The sequence below is a fragment of the Embiotoca jacksoni genome, unplaced genomic scaffold (assembly GCF_022577435.1).
Source record: "Embiotoca jacksoni isolate LCO1_2020_lvr unplaced genomic scaffold, fEmbJac1.0.p SCAF_7, whole genome shotgun sequence".
Classification (NCBI taxonomy): Eukaryota; Metazoa; Chordata; class Actinopteri; family Embiotocidae; genus Embiotoca; species Embiotoca jacksoni.
In genome coordinates this window covers 9706911-9726878 of record NW_027185425.1, presented here as the reverse complement: position 1 = coordinate 9726878, position 19968 = coordinate 9706911, and the positions used below count along the sequence as shown (strand labels likewise).

At 42.7% G+C, this 19968-nt stretch overlaps 1 protein-coding gene across 2 annotated transcripts in view; it reads right to left on the bottom strand.

Annotated features, from left to right (window-relative positions):
* Positions 1-6374: 6374 nt before the first annotated feature.
* Positions 6375-19968, bottom strand: part of atxn1a (ataxin 1a) — an 89859-nt gene continuing 76265 nt past the window's right edge. For both annotated transcript variants that reach the window (XM_069175703.1, XM_069175704.1), the window contains 2 exons: positions 10969-13361; positions 6375-8355 (listed from right to left, as the gene is read on the bottom strand). In XM_069175703.1, the coding sequence (XP_069031804.1) occupies positions 7759-8355; positions 10969-12840 (2469 nt within the window). In that variant the 5' untranslated portion in view covers positions 12841-13361 and the 3' untranslated portion in view covers positions 6375-7758. The remainder of the gene's footprint in view (positions 8356-10968; positions 13362-19968) is intronic.

Below are 19968 nucleotides of genomic sequence, written 5' to 3'. Positions count from 1 at the left end.
CTTTTGACTTTTTTTTAAATTTTTCATCCAAACGTTTTAACTTTAGGTCAATAACCGTCTACCAAGATGTCTAACTTGAGGAGCATTTAAAATAATGTGGCATCATCACATCCTTTATCTGAGAAAAATTACAGAATAGGAATTTCTCACACATTGTTGCCACTTCCTTTGACAGAAAGAGGTGATGGTGCATTGCCATGAGGAGTAAATGTAGTAATGAATCTTAGATCACACGGTACTGGAGTTGTTGCTGCTGTATTAACCTGCTGTGTATGAGCAAAGGGCGTCAATAAGTGTTCTTGAGACTCTGAAACACCAGAGAACCCGGGGTGCTGTTTTTGCTCCTGCTATGACACAAGTGACCTCTGCAGGGCAAACAATGAAAGATGACCCTACAGGAAACTACTATATTATTTGTATAAACACCCCGGTGTTTGGATCTCTGCTGTGTTCATTGTGAAGAACGTCAACTTTATTCCTCACATCAGACTGAAGAAAAAAAAAAAAAAAAAATCCTCTTTTGTAAACCTAGCTGTTTGTAATTGTATAATTTGATCACTGGATGACAAAATGGAAATAATCTTTTTTAATTGAAAGAAATGATCTTTCTCGACCAATCAGCTGAGGCAGATTTATTTTGGCACCACTAAACCGTCTGGCCTGTGTAAATAACCCCGTCACAATGACTACAGTCAGGGGTAATTTCTCTGTTTGCCTTTGATGTTATTCATGTTGCATACGAGTTGAGAGCAGCGCAAAGCTGTCATTCGTTAGCTGAACCATGGGAGTGATTTGAAGTATTTCTCTTTCAAGGGTAGAGTAGCAGTGTGTAATGCAGCCAGTTTTACACTAGAGGGGGCTATTATATGCTCAACTTTAAGTAGTCTGTCAAATTAAAGGAGAACAAATCTTCGTATATTATCTGTACCCGCCTCATCCTGAACAAACTCATGGGGGAGCTGGAGCCCCAGCTGAGTATGGGCAAAGGCGGGGGGTGCACCCTGGACAAGTAGGCAGCCCATCACAAGGGACAACACTGAAAGACAGACAACCATCCACGCCTTTCTGAAGAGCATGCAAACGCCACAAAGAAAACCCAGAAACTTCTCGCCTTGACAGCGCTAACCACTGCTCCGCATATATGTGAGGGTGTATTGGGTGTGGTTTTTTTTTTTGTATACTTGTGAGCTGATGTGCAAATAAAGACACAAATTGTCCATTTATTCCAGATATGTCAAGGTTTCATTTTCTTTTTCAAAGAGGTGCATTTGTACAGATGTCAAATACATACACCAACAGGGTTTCTCCATTGCTATAGAGGAAAGGGGTGGTGAGACACAGGGACTTGGTGAGTACAATATAGTACAAACAAGTTGGCCGGGAACTGCTGCGGCCCCATGCAGGCCAGACTGTCCGTGCAGGTCTGTGCTGATGTCCGGTTCTCTGCCACCGTCTCAGTATGTCTCAGTTTTAGTACTTGGTTGTCACAGGTTAGCAGAGAAACCATCTCGACAGACCGGTTGCCAGCCCGGAGGCTGAGTGTTCAGAACAGGGGGAGGAACCAATTGAACCACAGCTGACAGATAAGCTCCACCCCCCCCCATCCGTGGCAGTGGGCAGGGTCAGAGGTCAGGAACCAAACAGCCTGTCCCCCTGCTGAAAGTGTCTGTCGCCTTACACAGAGAGGCAGGCCAGAGACGTTCAGTACACAAGAGTAATCCAAGCCATCTCCAGCATAATACACATAATATCATAATAATAATTTATAGTTAACTGTCAATAAAGACATTAGTTAATTATCAAATCAATTCAAATATCAAATTATATGCAATAAATTTACATATCTTATAACCCATATCAAACAGCCCACTATGCAAATTGATTGGGGTAAAACTAAACTGTTAAGTGGGCCTCTACAACTTTTTTTTTTTTTTTTTTTTTTTTTTCTTCTTCTTTCTGCCTGAGTTGGTTATCCAGCGCTATGGACATTGACGAGACATCATACAAAAAAAAAAAAAAAAAAAAAAAAAAAAAAAGAAAACAAAATTAATGAAAAAAAGAAAGAAAGAAAGTGGAATCCTGATCGAATTCTGTTCACTTTTAAAACACAACAAAGTGCCAAAAACACATCCTTTTTTCAAAATGAAAGTACAAACATCAAGAAACAAAAGAGCACACATGCCTTTTTTTCTGATCAAAACGTCAAAGCTCACACACCAACATTCATTTTATTTGTCAAGTTGTGCAAGAAGCCAATTAAAAAAAAAAAAAAAAAAAAAAATAGATGACATTAGCAGTGTTCCTCCAGTGAGGAATCTTGTCATAAAAACTCAACAATGACACATTCTCTACATAGTTTTTAAGTCCCCTGACATTATATTGAGTGCTACAAGGAGACCAAAAACAGAAAAAGCTCCTGCACCAAAGACAATGCAAACAAAGCGAAGGTTTGCACGCACCGTTTTCACACCTCACAACCAAACCAAGCTGCGCCAACTCCTAATGTTTCTGCCTGATTAGAACTCAAAATGTGAACATAACGAAAGCAAATTAATGGCACAGCCTGGCTGCCGTAGGGTGGAAAAGATTTCCAACAAACCTTAACACAACAAAAGAAGGGATGCTTTCCATGAGAAAGGGTTTTCTTAGTAGAAAAGAACCAAGGAATCACCTAACACCTCGGCCCGTTGGACCCAAGAACGCGCCGGGCGCCAAGTGAGATGGAGCGCAGACAGATAAACACAAGGTTACGGCAAGGTGATGTGCAAAAACTTGAGCCATCTCTCTGCTTTTTTTTTTTTTTCATCAATATTCACCCCCATTGTTTTCATTCTCATTGTCACTGTCTGTTTTGAATGAATGTTACCCCCTAGGACAGGCATCGGTCTGAGACAGAGGGGTTAGACCGAGCCCACCCTAGGATTAGAAAGTGCTGAAACATTATCAAGTCTTTTACATCTACTTACATGTGCATCTCTGTTGGTTGGTTGTTGTTGTTTTTTTCTCTTTTTTTGTTGTTTTTGTTTTTCATTTTTTACAAAAAGTGGTCCCCACTAGCAATGAGGTTTCTTTTTCCTGTGGGTCTCACCGTGAACCGTTGAGGGTCAGGGTTTATGATCTCACAGACAAATAGATGAGAAAACATACACACACACACACACACACACACACCCATACACGTTTGAACACCAGGTGTACATACAGTAAGCACACAACGACACATGGTGCAGACACACACACACACACACACACACACACACACACACACACACCTAAGATTTAGGAAGGCCGCGAGGACAAAAAGGGAAAGAGAGTTACAGGAAAACTCTTTGTTGGTATTGTTTCTCTTCACAAACATACTGACTCTTGATTTACAGATGCGACGCACATCGTCAGACAGTAAAATACACAAGCCATTAACAAGGATGGGACACTGGAGTCGGATTATGCTACATACACTTGGCACGGTAAAAGAGGGGAAACAAAATGTAAGTATTGCACATTGTGGTAGTACTAACGGGATAAAAAAGGTTAAACTTAACAGAATCAAAACTAAACCAAACCCTCAAAAAAAAAAAAATGTTGAAACCTTGCTGTGATGGGCCGGTCCCTCTCCTGCGTTCAAAATGTGTCCACATGTCAGGTTGACGTGTTATTATCTACGTTTAAGTATGCGTTTCTCACTAAAAAATACAAACACAATGGCCTGTATAAACCAGTTGTGACCGGGAGACCAAATGTGAAAAGAAGATGTCGTCGTGGGAACAGGCAGTCCGGGCCCGGTCCTGCCGTATCCAGGCCGGGCCACACCGACAGGTAGCTAACGGTTGTCGAGGGTTAATTGATTGCTTCGCCTCAAGTCAGGAGGTTGCTCGTGAGGCTGGCTGGCTACGGTTGGGTACCTGAAACAATGTTAACGAGGTCACTACGGGAGTCGTGGCAACGAGGCAGAGCCGGGGCGGAGTCAAAACGTCCGCTGCTTTACGTCAGGCGACGCGTGTTCACCCTCAGCGCAACAACAGTGTTCATGACTGACCGACCAGCAGGGAGAGAGGAGGTTTTGGGGGTTATGTTCGGTTACTGCATATACGAGATACTTCCCTGAAAACTAGCAACTGGTGTTGCAACTGCAATTTCTAAAGATTTAAATGTACTTCGCGATGAGGGGATTGAGTGAAGCAAGGTGTGTTCAGGCGTATTAGCTTCTAAAAATCATGATCCAGTACATTATAGGATTGTTGTTTTTTTTTTGTCTACGGGCTGAAAGAGTTGTTTTGGTTGTACTGCTGGAGAATTATTATTATTATTATCACATGTTTATTGCAGAGAATTTGAGCGAAATGACACAAGGTATGCGTTCCACTCATACACGAGGAGAGTTGCCTGAATATTGTTATACTATTGCTTTCTAAAGTAACCAAAGCAACAAGAGCATCACGTGGCTTTGGCTTTATTTCTTTTTAATGTTTGACCTGACCAACAGTAAAAGTTTGGATGGTTTGAGTGGCTGGATGTTGTGGTTCTGCTTTTTCATTTGTTGGTAAGGGGGTTGGACAAACATGTTGTTTAAAAAAAAAAAAAAATGGACATGTACATACACTTACAAAACACAGCCACGCACACGCGCGCACACACACACACACACACACACACACACACACACACACACACACACACACACACACACACACACAGAGATTGCAAAACATGCGCACACGTAACCTACTGCTATTTCTACTACCGATGAACACAATGTTTTCAGAGGAAAAGGAAGAAATGAAAATGCACTGCTGTGGTGGTGTTGATCTGAGAACCCTGTTTTATTATAAAAAAATAAAGCATTTTCAAATCTCATCTGGGGTCCTCTCGTTCAATCACCATTACCATCTGTCTGCCCACTTATTCAACCACCTATCCACCCATCTGTCCTCCCCCCACCACCTGAAACATCGCTGCTCCCCCCCCCACAGTTAAACCTTACTTTTTTTTTTTTATCAGATGAGAAGGATGGAAATATGACCGATCCACTTCTTAGAGGCAAGCGATGACAGTCATAAAACAAGACCTAAATACAGAGGCCGAGTAGAAACAGATATGCTCAACAGATATTCGTGCAGGAAGCCACCACCTCCCTGACAGCACTATTGTGCCAGTGATCTAATCTCTCAGCTACGCATGATCACACCATATTGTTAAATGCAAAATGTGAGAAACATTTACATGTTGAGTGGCACCCTCACTGATGTTACTACTACTTAATACTACTACACTAAACTATCTTTTGTGTGTATAATCAAACAGTCAAAGGATCATCAGGTAGTAGCCCACACACATCACATTAACACCTCAAAAACCAAGCTCAGAAGGAGAGCAGAACTTGGACTGTCATGTGCAATCTTCAACCTCTGACTTTAAAGATTCAAATGTCAGCCAGGCAAGCACATCTGTTGAGGTAATTCTTAGCGATCTATTGGGTTTTGGCTGGCTGAGCTCAGGCCGTGTTCAAAACTGCACCCTCGCCTCTACAACTCCGGACACTCCTGTTTCAACAGCGGGGAGAGAGTCTCCTTAAGCAACACTAGAAACGGTAAATTAAATTCAGTAGGCAGGCACATGTTAAATTTCTGCTCTATAGCTATGCTTGTGTTCGTGATAACGCCATGTAATTTGACCTCAGCTCTGCTGATGTAGAAACATTTCCTCTACAATGTGGTAAGTGCCTGTAAAACCCTGGTCTCCTCCAGTGTGTCACGTGCTCGAGGGCTTGTTTTCAGGACAGGGCCGTCTAAAATCATGTCTCCACCCAACTCTCTCCTCCTGATGTGCAAATTGCAAGATTCTCTTAAGTAAAGATTGCAAGTAGAAACACTGGACATTTAGCATTGTCTATATATCAAATGAGTAGATCCTTGTCCTATACACAGTACACTTCTATACAAACTCCTACCCATATACAAACACACCACAGAGCACTTTGTGTACATCTGCACTGTTCGTCGTGTGCATTGATCCGATGTCAGCCTACTAGTGTGTTTGCGGTAGGGCAGTTTGCATCTGCAGCCATCTAAATGTGTATCAATAAATACAGTACATGTTATAGGTCATTGAGTTTTAGGGATGGTCTGTACTGTTGTTATGTCTGTATGTGTGTGTACGGACAGACATAGACCAGCATCCTATACACGCACACATGCATTACAAATATATGATGACCTCACAATTCTGTGGCGCGAGCTTCTAACCGTTGCTCTCAGTCTCACTGAACATCACTGGGAGATTTCGAAGCCTTTCTTTCTCCTTTATCTTTATGCCAAACTTACAAAACACATTCCAATACTTTCGCTAAGTTTTGTATGGCTAACTGATTGTATGTAAAAAAAAAAAAAACCATCATACATTCATTTCTAATTCAGTTTGTCACCATACATTATTTCCCCTCCCCCCCCGAAACATCTGCTAACTGAAGTTTTCTCCATTACCTGTCACATTCATCCCTCGCTCTGTGATTCCATGGCACATCTGCTCCCACGTTACCAAATGACCCCTTCACTTTTCCAAAGTGCTGTTGCTACTTTCTACCATTGTCTAAATAATAAAAATAAAAATCTAAAAACATACAGTACTGCGTAAATAAAGAGACAACAAGAAGTTGTTGGCTGTATGGTGAGTGTGACAGGTGTGTTAAGTGCTTCGAAAACATCCTGACCCGCTCGGAGCTGACATGCAGATTCTCTCTGTTCCTCTCATACAGCTTTCCTGGATAAAAAAAAAATAAAGTAATTCATTGAAAAAAAAAAAAAAAAAAAAAACACGAGGATTGTCTTAACATATTCACCAACTCAGTGTGTTTGCACTTGTATGTATTAGGTTAGGGTATCTCACATTTACACATTAACGTTGACCCACCGAGGCTCATTCTTGGACTAAATGACCCCGGATTAAGGATTTTGACAATCATTGAAAACAACTATCTGGTGAGATAGGAGATGAGGGGTTCGTGAAAAATATTTTAAAAGGAAAAGGTGAAAGTAAAGACTCCACTGAGCAGAGTAAGTGTTGTTCCCTCGCCCTATTGTGTAGCACACTGGCGCTACCTGATGACATCTAGTTCAGCTCCGGCACATAGTGAATATCATTGATACATTTACCTTAAAGACATGGAGAATTACATTTTTCCAACTCCAGCTCTGATTTAGCAAGTAAATATTTCATGATTTACCCACAAACCCTTCAAGCTCAGGATCAGCTGATATTTCACCACTAGCATGGCAAAGAGGTGGTGGGTAAATGTTTTTGTTAGCCTCACTAGCAGGGAATGAAATTATTGTCAAGAAGCCAACTGTGTAATTTACATATTGCGTAACGTGTCGCCAGCCAAGCAGAGCCATCAAGCATCGTGCCCGTGTGCCACAGAGCCACCAACAAACATTCAGCACACTTCACAAATCCCTCACTGTAAGTCATCTCATGAAAACCACCAAAAACGGCACTGATTTCTCGTGTGATATTAAATCCATCTATAAAAAACGTGTTATAAACTACATGGACTTAATGTAAGGTGATACCATGTAGAGTAAGTTTACCTCTACAGTATAGTATTCAAGATAGAAAAAAAACAAAAAAAAAACAGAAAACAAAACCAAGACAAATGAAACATCAATGTGGGCATTCATGTTTTTTTTTTTTTTTTTTTTTGTAGAATCCTTTTAAGTATATTTTTTTTAAAATCCCAAGGGTTGTTAACAGTCCTGTTAGCCTTCACTTGCCAATATTTGACCTTCCCTCAATGCTGACTTTCACCTCGTGAGGGATAAAGGAAGGTTTGGGTAGAATCAAAGGTGGCTCCTCCTCTGATTTTTCTACTTTTCGACCCTCAGGGGCGGACCATCTTCGCTTCCTGCCTCCCGACACCTTACTGGAGCCGGCTTCTGTGCTGGTGGCAACCTGACCTTTAGACCTTTCCCCAAACATCAGGTCCCCGTTTTCCACGTTGGAGCCCCCTCCACTCCCGTTCCCACTAACACCGCTCCCTCGCTGGCCGATGCCGTTCTCCCGCTCCCGGTGCCTGGGGCCTCCTCCACTGCAGCTCTGGGGAGCTTCTGAGACAACTCGGGGGGGTTTGAGGTGCCCTTGGTTGGCGGGTGGGACCGAGGCATAGGTGGCTGGCTCCAAAGGTTGAGTCTTCTTCAAAGAGCCATTCCTCAGGTTCTTGAGCGTGAGTGAAATGCAAACATCGCCCACAGAAAGCTTGGTACAAGGCAGCTCCAGAAGCTGGGTGGTCCGGTCCGGGCAGCATGAAGACCAGCCTTGACCGAAGACGAAGAAGGGGTACTCCAACAGGACCTCCACACTCACCTGGAGAGAGAGGGAATTTAAACACTTTATGTAAGACTTTATTTGTCTTGCCAAATGGCGTTTTAAAAGACAGACTTCAAGTCCATCCTACTTGGCTTATAAAAAAAAAATTACATGTAATGGAAGATGCAAGCAAACTGCATGTTTGCCTGAAATGCAGCATTCATTGTTTAGATTGACCCATACTAGGCACTAAAGGCCAGGAGATTTCGACCTCTTCTGTTTTAATTTCAAACATTCTTTTTCTTCTGTCCCAGCTCGATGAAAAGTGCAATGGCATATGCTTTTAAGGGAAGATTTTCGATGTACTTTTGGAGCTTTTAAACCTTAATAACAATGTAGACTGTAGAACGCAAATGGGAAAATAATAAAAAGAAATGCAGGAAATTGAATGTCACAAAGGTAGCAGACAAGACTTGAATCAGGGACAACATGATCACACGGCCAGTGCATTAAATCTCTTTGAAAAAAAAGTTTTAAAGGATTTAAAACCCTTGTAAGTAGTGGTCTTAAGCAAAAGACAATGGCTCAAATAGTCTTTATCTTAAAAGTGATTTGGGGGGCATTTTGTTGACCAAATGGTTTATGACAGACAATTTAATGGCCATATTTGTAGTAAAAAAACATGGACCTTTCCTGCATGTCACCTCTTCACTATTTCCTCTCATTTTTTTCCTGTTATGATGATGTTAGACAGCACTGTGCTACTGTACCATTTTAAAAACATTACTGAGGCATCCAGTCTTTAATAGCCAATGCTCATTTTGGAGTAGTGCCACAGCTTTAGACCTGAAACCCTGCAAACTACTGCAAAGTCATTTCAAGGTTTGTTCATATAATTCTCTCAGTAAAATACTGTAAAAATTAGTCTTTTTCATTTGTGAATGTTTCTCGAGTGAAAGTCTAGTTTTACTATTACTATTTTAATAAAACATAACATTTTTAATACACAGATTCAGGTTAATGTACGATGAGCTGGCTGCTTGTCTTTTGTAAGACATGCAGCTAAATATTGCTGACATAAGTACAACAGAAAATAAATACAAACATTTCCTGTTGTCCAAAATCAAGAGGATGAACATATTTAGCAAAGACAGCGAATTCTGTTTTCTCTGAGTTAGGTTCTGTACTTAAAACACTGATTGGGGCATTAATCATTTGTACTTTATGTATGACAGAATGAAGAAATTACACATATAGAAGGTGAGGAGGCTTTGGGATGTGATGGGGGAGTGAGGGAAAAAATAATAATGAAGTGAGGAAAGATTTGAAATATTGTAGAGAGTCAGAGGGTGGAAGTTACTGAGAAAAAGATAAAAAAGGCGAGTTTCCAAAGGGAGGGTAGGTTGAATAAGAAGAGGAGTTAAAAAGAACAATGTCAAAAGGACGCCAGTGTCAGATGTATCACACACCCTCTCAAAGCAAACGTCAGGCAATATTTTCCCTCCCGTATTATATAATTTTTTACTTCTCAGAGTAAGTTTTCTGAGTGTGCACGCAAAGCTGATACCACCTCACAGGGAACAAAAAAAAAGTAAGAGGAGCCACTGAGGGAGTACAAGAGAGAAAAACAAGTCTTTGAAAGATGGTCAGCTTTTGTGGGGTACGGTATCAAAGAGCAGCCGGGGGCGGGAAAGATGGTTAGAGATGTGCTGTGTGGGCAGACGAGTCACAGCACGGACAGATGAAACAGATTAGCTGGCTTTAACGCACACCCTCAAAGACAGGGAGAAGAGTGCATGTGTGTCTATGCGAGTGTGTGCAAGTGTGTTTGAAGAACTTGGAGAGAACCAGAGACAGAAACGAGAAAGATAAATTGTGGCATGATATGTTATGCTCTTAAAAGATTCAATAAGAGAGTTCAATGTGACAGAGTGAGAGACATTATCTGGAAATAAGGCATGTAACTACGCCAACATGGTAAAAATAAGTGCATTCCATGGATACTGTTGACTTTTTCGAAATATCTGAAGATGAAAACACTCGATCCTCTTTGAAACAGTCCCTATACATGAAGATGACTATACTCAAAGAAATTACACGTAAAGCATACAGGCAAATACCGGGCCTTTAGAGAAGAGTAGTTAAAGTTGTTTGGCCACTGTACCAGTAGAAATGTTTGCTGGAGACCAAAGAATTTTCATGAGAAAAGCCTGATACCATACCAAAACATGCAGTGGAAAAATGAGTCATGGTTTTATTGAGGTTACATCCAGGAATACTTGGCTGGGAGAAGTGAATACATGGAGTAATGTCCTTTCTGTGAGGTTTCTGGGCAATCAAAGGAGACTTCAGGAGGTCTTTATGCTAAGCTAAGCTAATCAGCTGTTCATTGCTACAAGACATGACACAGATCCTCTCATGTAACACTTGGCATGAAAGTGAATAAGCATGTTTCCCAAAATGTTGAAATATAATAATATAATACATAGTAATTTTTTCCATGAAAAACTGATTAGAAACATTTGATATATTTTTGTCATTTGACTAATTTGTTAACCATTTCAATATTTCACCAGTAGTTGTGGGACATGATAGAAACTACCATACTGATTGTGTTTTCATGTGTTGTGGGGTAACAATCTTCACTAAATGCTTCTGCTGCTTTCTCACCTGTGTGCGGTGCTCACCGACGGAGAACTGAACCACAGCAAAGTTGGGTGAGGTGTGACTCCCTTCGATGCGCTCCACTGTGGACGAGTCGATCTTCAGCTCACTGCTGATCTCGGCACTCTGGATGAAGTCCTCTGTCTTCAGGTCCTCCACGCGTTTCAGCTCGCCATCAGCCAGCTGGATGATGGAACCCTTGATGAAATACGGGGGGAGCGAGGGGGGCGCCACCGTACCGGAGGAAGTCGGAGGAGCGGCGGATGCAACCATCCCCGGCAGAGCAGGGACAATGGGGAGATGCAGATGAGCTTGAACCACTGCACCTGAAGCAGCCTGGTGGTATGAGCCGCTGGGGGGTGACAGAGTTTCTCCTTTGGGCGCAGTGGCAGCGATGTATGTGTGCGGGAGTGTCGTAGGAAAAGGTGCGGACTGGGTAGATGACGTAATGTGGGAGGTTACAGGTTCCAAGTTGGGGACTCCACCTCCACTAACGGGGATGATGACCGGTTGAGTGCCTGGAATGAGTAAGTGTTGTTGTAGGCTGGTGTGGTAGCTGCTCCCACTGCCTCCTGCAATGTAACCAATAATGGGGGGCTGAGGGTAGATACTGGTGGAAGGGAGCCCCATTGACATTGGCTCGGTAGCATTGTGGGTGGTCTGGATGACGGTCTGGGGTGACAGCGTGCTGACAGCAGCTTTCAGACTGTCTACACTGAGTGGGGGTGGAAACGTGAAAGAGGAGGTGGTGTTGGACGAGGGCGGTGCGCGATTAACAGGCTTGCCAAGGATGATGCCACCTTTCTCCAGGTGTGCGGGGGCAGACGTTGTCAGCTTCTCAGGGCTGGCTCTGGGTGGTACCAGCTGGTGGTCCCCATGGCTGTTGGGCATTAACATGAAAGAGGTTCTCAGCCCTGAGTGATCATGAGTAGGGTAGTCTGATGGTAGAACCATTTGGCGGGCCTCATAGGAAGACAAAGAGGAGGTGGCATCCCGTGATTTACTCCCTGACTTTGAGAGGCTGGACTCAGGGGACGCTCCAAACCGTCTGCCCCTTTCCAGCTCTCCATTGTGGAGTTCTCTGGGTCTGGAGCCACCTTCCTCTTTCCTGGTGGGGCCGTCCGTGTAATGCACCACAACCTGGGACATGCCATGTCCCAAAGTATGGTGGGGATGCAGTGACTGGGACGGAAGGTGAGTGCCTCCTTGGTGATGAGGCGACGGCACAGTCCGTGGGGATGTTGACATTTGAACATGGTGAGAGATGGGGTCTGTGGGAGGAGGCATGGAGGTACACCTCGTGGATACTCGCTGCTGGTCCTGTTTGGAGGCCTGCGAAGGAGCAGAGGCTGTCTCTGTGTGTGAGGGTCTCTGAGCGGCCAAGGAGGACGAGGAGAAGGACGAGGAGAAGGACGAGGAGGAAGAGGAAATGGGGGGTGGGGGAGGAGGAGGGGGAAGCAGCTGAGGGGAGATGTAACTTGTGTATGGGGCAGTGTAGGGTGAAGCTATGAACTGCAGATTAGGAGGCAGTTGGGTGTAATGGACAGTTCCTCCAACTGTGGACTGCGACAGGGGGGATGTGTAGACTGTAGGTAGAGATGAGACTAGCCTCAGGGAAGAGGACGACGACAAACAATCTGTTATGGAGGAGGGGGATTTATACTGGGGCCCATCAGACTGACTGGAGCTACGGTGTGCACCCACACTGCTCTCATTGCCACCAGCCACACTGGCAAGCCAGGTCATATTCTCTGAGCGCTGGCTGTCACTGGCAGGTGCGAAAGTAGGTGAGCGAATTTCCGATGGCAACGTGCTCGCGGGGATCTCCCTCTTCTTTGGGGGCAGACATTCATTACTGCGTTCCTGGTTGGACTTCATGCTGACTTCGCCTCACGTCCCTCAACTTTACTTGCGTTATCCTTCCTTACGTTTTTAAACTTTTTCCTTTCTTTTTTTGTTCCCTTGCTCTCTGGCTTTCTTTTTCACTTTCCTTTCTCTTTTTTTTTTTTTATCACTGCTGATGCTCTCTCCTTTGTTTCACATTAATTAGCTATAAATTAACCTTCCCAATCTTGTCTCTTTTTTCCCTTTCTAACCAGTTCACTCGAGGCCGTTGATTATCAGGTCTTCTCTTGATGACAAATAAAATCCTAACAAGCAGGTGAGGGAGGATTAAAGATGAAGATGAAGATATGGAGGGGTGGTTACAGGGGAGGAGTTGGGCGGTCTGGTCCGTCCAGGGATCTTTAGCGGCTGAGGGGTGAGCTCAGAGCGGTAGGGGAGAGTGTCACGACGTCACACCTGCTGCTGGCGCAGAGGACGATGGGGGGCCGAGTGCGTTGCACTTCATGCGGAATCATTTCCTTGCAAAAGAAAGCCTGCTCACACGCAGCACGATCCTGTGGAAGAGAGACAGGCAAACTGTTAGAAAAGGTGTGGATCTCAAACACAAATGTAAAAATACACACAAATAGGTTTGCATGTGAGCAGTTTATTTTAGCCAAGACAGCAACCATATTAACAGACCAGTCATTTAAAATCTCTACTTCTAACACTACATCAGGGGATCAGCTGATTGTTTTTCAATGACAATGAAATTAGTTTACACACTGCACGTTACCCAACACACTGCATCGCGTAGTAGGTGTCTCTGGTCTAAGCTACAGTCCTAAGAAGGAGTTTTGCTGATATATAGATTGTTATTACTGTTTCTGGTCAAAACAACAACATTAACTACCTGAAATCAAATTTGTGCAATCATGTGCAATTTCAATGGAGTAAAAAGTGGAGAGCAACACACTTCCAGAGGAAATGGGAATGAAAAAAACAAGACATAGAGGAGCTGTGATGGATTGGTGAGCGGTCCAGGGTGAACCCCGCCTTCGCCCAAAGTGAGCCGAGATAGGTTCCAGGCCCCTCCCCCCGTGACCCTGTTCAGGATAAAGCGGGTATAGATAATGGATAGATGGAAGACATGGACGAGCTCTATGTGCCAGCAAAAAAAACGATGAGCTGCACTAATAGATCCAGGACCAAAACAAAAGGCTCAGTAAACGACAATGTTCTGAAGGACGAGACAGAAGCTTAAAAAAAAAGGTGACAAACATAAAATAAATTAGGCTATGAGCTGACAAAAGGATACACTGCATCTAGTAAGACCTTGCAGTACCCTCTACAGGTGAAATGCGGCCAGATTTGCAGAACAGAAGAACAGAACAGAAGAACTAAGAGCACAATTCAATCATGGGTTATGCTAGTTTATGGCTCTGCACACACAACAATAGCAAAAAAAAAAGGCAAAAAAAAAAAAAAAAATACTGCTATTTTATTGCTTTTCTATTGTTCTATTATTATCTTATTGCTTCTGTATGCTGCTGTAGCGAAAAAAATTTCCCCTCGGGGATTAATAAAGTAACTACCTAACCTAACCTAACCTAACAATGAAATTCCAGAATAAGACTTGAGGCACACTAAAAGTAATAATCTAAGGAGTTCAAATAGGTTAACGATAATATAATAATTATTCAAAAGTTTATAGCAACTGCCAAAGTGTGTGTGAGTGTATGTTTGCACTACATGTGAGAGTATGTTTGCACTACATGTGAGTGTGTGTGTGCCATCTGTCGTCGAGGACCCCCTTCTGCGAAAGATAGAACGCTTGGTGTGAATTTCATAAATAATGTACAAGCATTTCAAGCACATGCATGCACCCCCCCATCCTACACACACACACACACACACACACACACACACACACACACACACACACACACACACACACACACACACACACACACACAAAATCAGGCACACACCACTTGCTTACTCAAACACCGACACCAGGGCATATTCAATTATGCTGACACGTTATTTTCTTGAAACACAGGACAACTTCACGCGCAAACACACACTCACTAGTGCACAACTGAATATACATGGAGACATAGTGTATGTTTGTCCAGCTGAAAGACACTTGAAAGTAGCCAGAGTATCAGTTGACCCACACACTTTAAACCTTTGCTAAACATAGCTGCTGAGCACAGCAATTCATTTCTTCTTTTTGCAAAGAATTATCATTGTTTCAGTTAAGTGTAAAAATGGCAAAATTACAAATTGAGAAATACTTGAGCATTTCTGCAAAAACAAATCACAACCTAAATGAAAATATCAACCGAGATATAAATAACGCCTGGCAGGTGTGTGCTTCCGCCAACCAATCAAGTTGCAGTTTACATACAGTACATGTATGTCCAGACTCATAACATGTAGTGAAGACTTTGTATATGTTCAAATGCTTGTCTAATAGAGCTGATTGACAGTAGACGGTGCTTCAAATATGGATGTTGCTGCAAAAAAGCTACAAATTCAGACAGTGCAGAAGATCTAAACAATCACCACAGTTTCAAGATTAGCGTCACCAATTAAAACAAATATATGGTCACAATCTCTGTTCCTGAGTTATGCACAACATTTCGATGTCACAGTGAGGTTGACGTTTGATTTTCACCTTTTTATCTCATCAGACATTTGTGTGAAATTTTGTCATAATTAGCGTATGACTTGGTGAGTTATGGACGCAAAGTTTGACCTTTAGCTACCAAAATCGATTTATTCTGAAGTCCAAGTAAAAAATTGTGCCACGTTTAAGAAATTAAGGGATATCATATTCCCAATAATACCCAATAGAGGACGGACATGAGGTCACAGTGACCTTGACTCTTGACTTTTGACCACCTTGAGCACGTTTGTACCATGTTTGTGTTTGAAGAAATTCCCTCCAGCCGTACTTTAGATATCATGTTGATACGACTGGGATGGATGGATGGACAAACAAAACCAAAAACATAATTCCTCCAAATTAGTGATGATAAATTGTAATTAACTAACACGTAGGAATTATTGTCTCTCAGAGGATCTTCAGTCATCTAAAATAAGTGAAATAAAGCTTGTTGTTTGCTTTGATGAACCACCTACTGTACAGTAGGCCTTTCTAAAAGCCATTCAAATCTCACAATGATGACAATGATGGTCAGAAAAATCGGCTAACAATGGTGTTATGACACTTATCACCATGACATTATTTTGAGCATAAAGGCAGTATTGATATCAGTCTTGTGATTAAAAAGTCCTGTTTGTTAGTTTAATTTTTTTTAGTTTAGTTAGACTTTTCTCCACAATCTTGAGATAACAGAAGCCTCCTTGTTTGATTTCTTTACCTTGATGGCAGGAATTATGAAGTCACAGCAGAATGATATAAAAGCAGGACACAGCCATGTTTATGAAGCCGGTGTGACAGCATCACTAAACAGAAGACGGCAGTTGTTGTTAGCATTAAACCCAATAACATTGCATTGGATTGGTGATGAGTGTATCTGATCTGTGAGCTGCCAAGACACGAAAGATTTAATCTTTCAACCAGAGTGACAGTGTCAAAACCGCCCAGTCTTCCCGGGCCTTATTTGCTAATTCCTGCAGAGTAATACCAATCGCATGCACTACGTGCATATACTTTATGTGTGCATGTGAATGTGTGTGTGTGTGTGTGTGTGTGCGTGCGCGTGAGTGAGTGTTCTGTAGGACGAGGGATATTTTGCATCTCGAGCAGATTCCTGTGATTTAAGAAGTGTCGCAGTGCCACCACAACACTACTGCAGAGACAGGTGTAGGAGTAAACGCACATGCATATTCACACGCACGCACGCACACAGGCACACACACACACAGACACACACACACAGAGGCTTTGTTTTGTGGTAGAAAGCACACGCACGCACACACACACACACACGCACTTACTCAAGTACACACCATCTGTTCAATCAAGCAGGCATGACTCAGAGGTGTGTTGAGAGGTACTGTTGATCGGTAAGCTTTTAGCACCGAGATGCTCTGTTCTCTGCCGCTCCCTCCATTTCTCCTCTCTGTCACTCCACCTCCACTTAACTCTCCTGCCTCAGCCTGCCCACCTCTCCTACTACATAACGCCATTCTCAATTATCATTCCTCCATCTAATAGTTTTTATGTTCTTCATCTTCTGTCTCTCAAAGAATGTCCTTCTTCTCTCTTGGCATCTTTTAGGCCTTACCTTTCTTCTTGTCTCTCTACCATACCATCTACCGTCACTGCACTGTTCGGCCGGTGTCACAAGATACTGTCGATACAGTAGATGGATACAAATGAAAAAATTAAGCTCGTATTCAACAAGCTCTTGCTCAAATTAAAACTTCGAGATGAGAGGAATCTTATGTGTCTGAGAGATCTCGGATCAGAGACATTTCATATCAGCTGTCACATCAAACACTGACAGTGTCGGTGCATCCAGCCACAGATCTGTTCATCCTGCCATCTATGAGAGCTTTTATCTTCATGGCAAGGCCTGTCATTGCTGACAATTCACTGACATGTGAAAGTAGTTGTTGAGAACCCTAAGAGAAATATAATACGCAGGGTGTACAATAATGGTACACTGTATATTGTGCAGTTACATTCTGCATGTCTGTGAAGAGAGCAATGGCACAGCAGCTACTAAACAACACCTGCCTGAAAAGTGGTTTGCCCCCTTGCACTAACGCCAGGTTATACAATCTGGGAAATTATAAAATATATAAATAGGCTGTAAAACTATGACTAGAATATAGCAGGAACAGAGAAACAAATACACACAAACACAATATTCCCTTGGGAAAAGACTGAACTTTCACGCTTGGGTCCTTTCTCTTCTACTTTCTCCTGCAGTGTCAGTGAGAGAACAAAATAAATGTTGAGAGTAGAGGAGAGAGAGAAATACGAAGGAGTGGAAGTAGAATCAAAGAGTCATGCTCTCTTTAAACCCCCCTTTGTAGCATCCATGGTGGGAAACTTTCAGTGTCTTAAAGAAAAAGAAAAGCAAACAGTAGGACTTACACCAACAATTAATGAGGGAAGAGACCGAGGGAGGTCGACACAGGAATTTGAGGAAGAGTCAGGAAAGTCAGGAAGGTGAGCGAGATAGGACAGCAGGGGTATGAGGGCGAGGGAAGCCTTAAGATGCATGGGAGACATAGAGGGAGAGAGAGAGGCGACTGACCTACATTGCAAAAAAGAGAGTATTGCTTTGATGAAACTGACACTCAAACAGGCATTCACTGAAAAGCCAAGTCACCTGAATCTTGCTGAGCTTGCAGCATGTACGCTTGAGTGTTAGTGTGTGTGTGTGTAAGTGTGTGTGCGTGTGTGGATATCAGATGATCTGTAACCCAAGCTTTCTGTCCTCCATGTGCTTTAGTCTCTTTTACAAACACAATGATTCAGCACACCAAAACCTGTCTGTCTGTGAGTGAGTGAGTGAGTGAGTGAGTGAGTGTGTGAGTGTGTGTGTGTGTGTGTGTGTGTGTGTGTGTGTGTGTGTGTGTGTGTGTGTACACTCACTAAGGACACTAGTAGCATAGCGGGGGAAAAAAGGCATGTGTATGTGTGGGTGAGCAACCATAAATGTTCACTATAGTATTGTCTTTCTGAGGTGGAGGTGCCGATATGTCACCCTTCTCTCTGTCTCGGTCTCACACACGCACAGTCATGTTTCCATTCCATCAGAGGACATCACATTGACTTACATTCATCTACTGCAGACTTACCTTCAAAGACAATCTATAATTTATAAACCTTTCATGTTTTACGCAATCAGAGTGCTTTGTGGTTATGGCGCCAGCGCTGCAGTTATGTGGCCACTTTGTTCGTTTAATACAGCAATTACAAAATGTTAACACTCAAAGACGCAAACCTTTGTTTTAACAGATATGCAGTACATTTCTAGGCAACTGATGTCCTTCCAAAGTGTCACTGTCCATCAAATATATCAAACACAAACAAGTTTCAGGTTATACATTTGTGCAATGCTCTTCAACTTAGTAACACCTGGTGCTGTGCAAACGTTCAAGGCACTTTAGATGTTAAGGTTCTGATCCATCACACGATACCAATGGCAGGGATGTCGCTGATCTGATCCCAAATTCATTCTGCAGCATAATCCTAACCTGAACAACCCCAAATTTACAGCGAGAGTCGTGAAGAACTATCTGTAGTCCTACAACCAATGGTTTGGTCCCCACAGAGCCCGGATCGCAGTACTAAGGAGTCAGTCTGGGATTACATGAGGTGATAGAAGATGGAGACAAAATAAATCCACAGAAGAGTTCTCCAAGATGATTGGAACAAGTTACTTGCCAAGCACTTCAAAAACTCTGATATGTGTAAGTGTACGTATGTTGATGATGATGTGGCATTAGACTTTAGTTTAGTTTGTGTTGATATAATCAACTCTGATGCTTTTGGCTTTAGCTGTAAGGTACAACATAATCTATAATGATATGCAGGTATGTCCAGGTCCAGTGATGAGTTCCAATGGGCAGCTCCATTTTGTAAGCAGCTCCGAGTTGTTAAAATATTCAGATTAAGTTTCACAGCAACTGAATCCCTTATCAAACCTTGCACTCATATTCTCTGTTTAGTCTGCTCTGCCTCTCTGCCCGACTCTACAGGAACTGGCAAAGAAAAAGAAATCGCTAACGATGTGTACAAGCGTCTGATAACTCTTGCAAGTCAACAAAACAAATGCAGGATGTAGTTCACTAATAACGTTTTTTTAGCCCAAATATCTGTTCTTAATGCACAATATCCACCAGCGGTTAGCATTATTAAACTTTAGGGTTATTTCCAATCCCCTAACCCACTAAACCAAACCACATCCCTATCCAGTTCCTAAACAAAATACACTTCAACTCCATAAAACTTTGCTTTTCAGGCTCATTAAGACAACATGCAGTAATGCCATCAATTGTGAGCAGGAGTGTCACTGGTGGTGTATAACCGTGAAACGTTTAGAAGACCCAGAGAACCAGGAAATATTTTTGTCAGATTTTCTTTATCTTGTTAACCGCACACTCCAATTAGAGTCGGCGTGGCAACAGCGAAAGCAGAGAAGCCTAGATGTCTCTGCTGTTCCCCACAACTTCCTCCAGCTCCTCCCG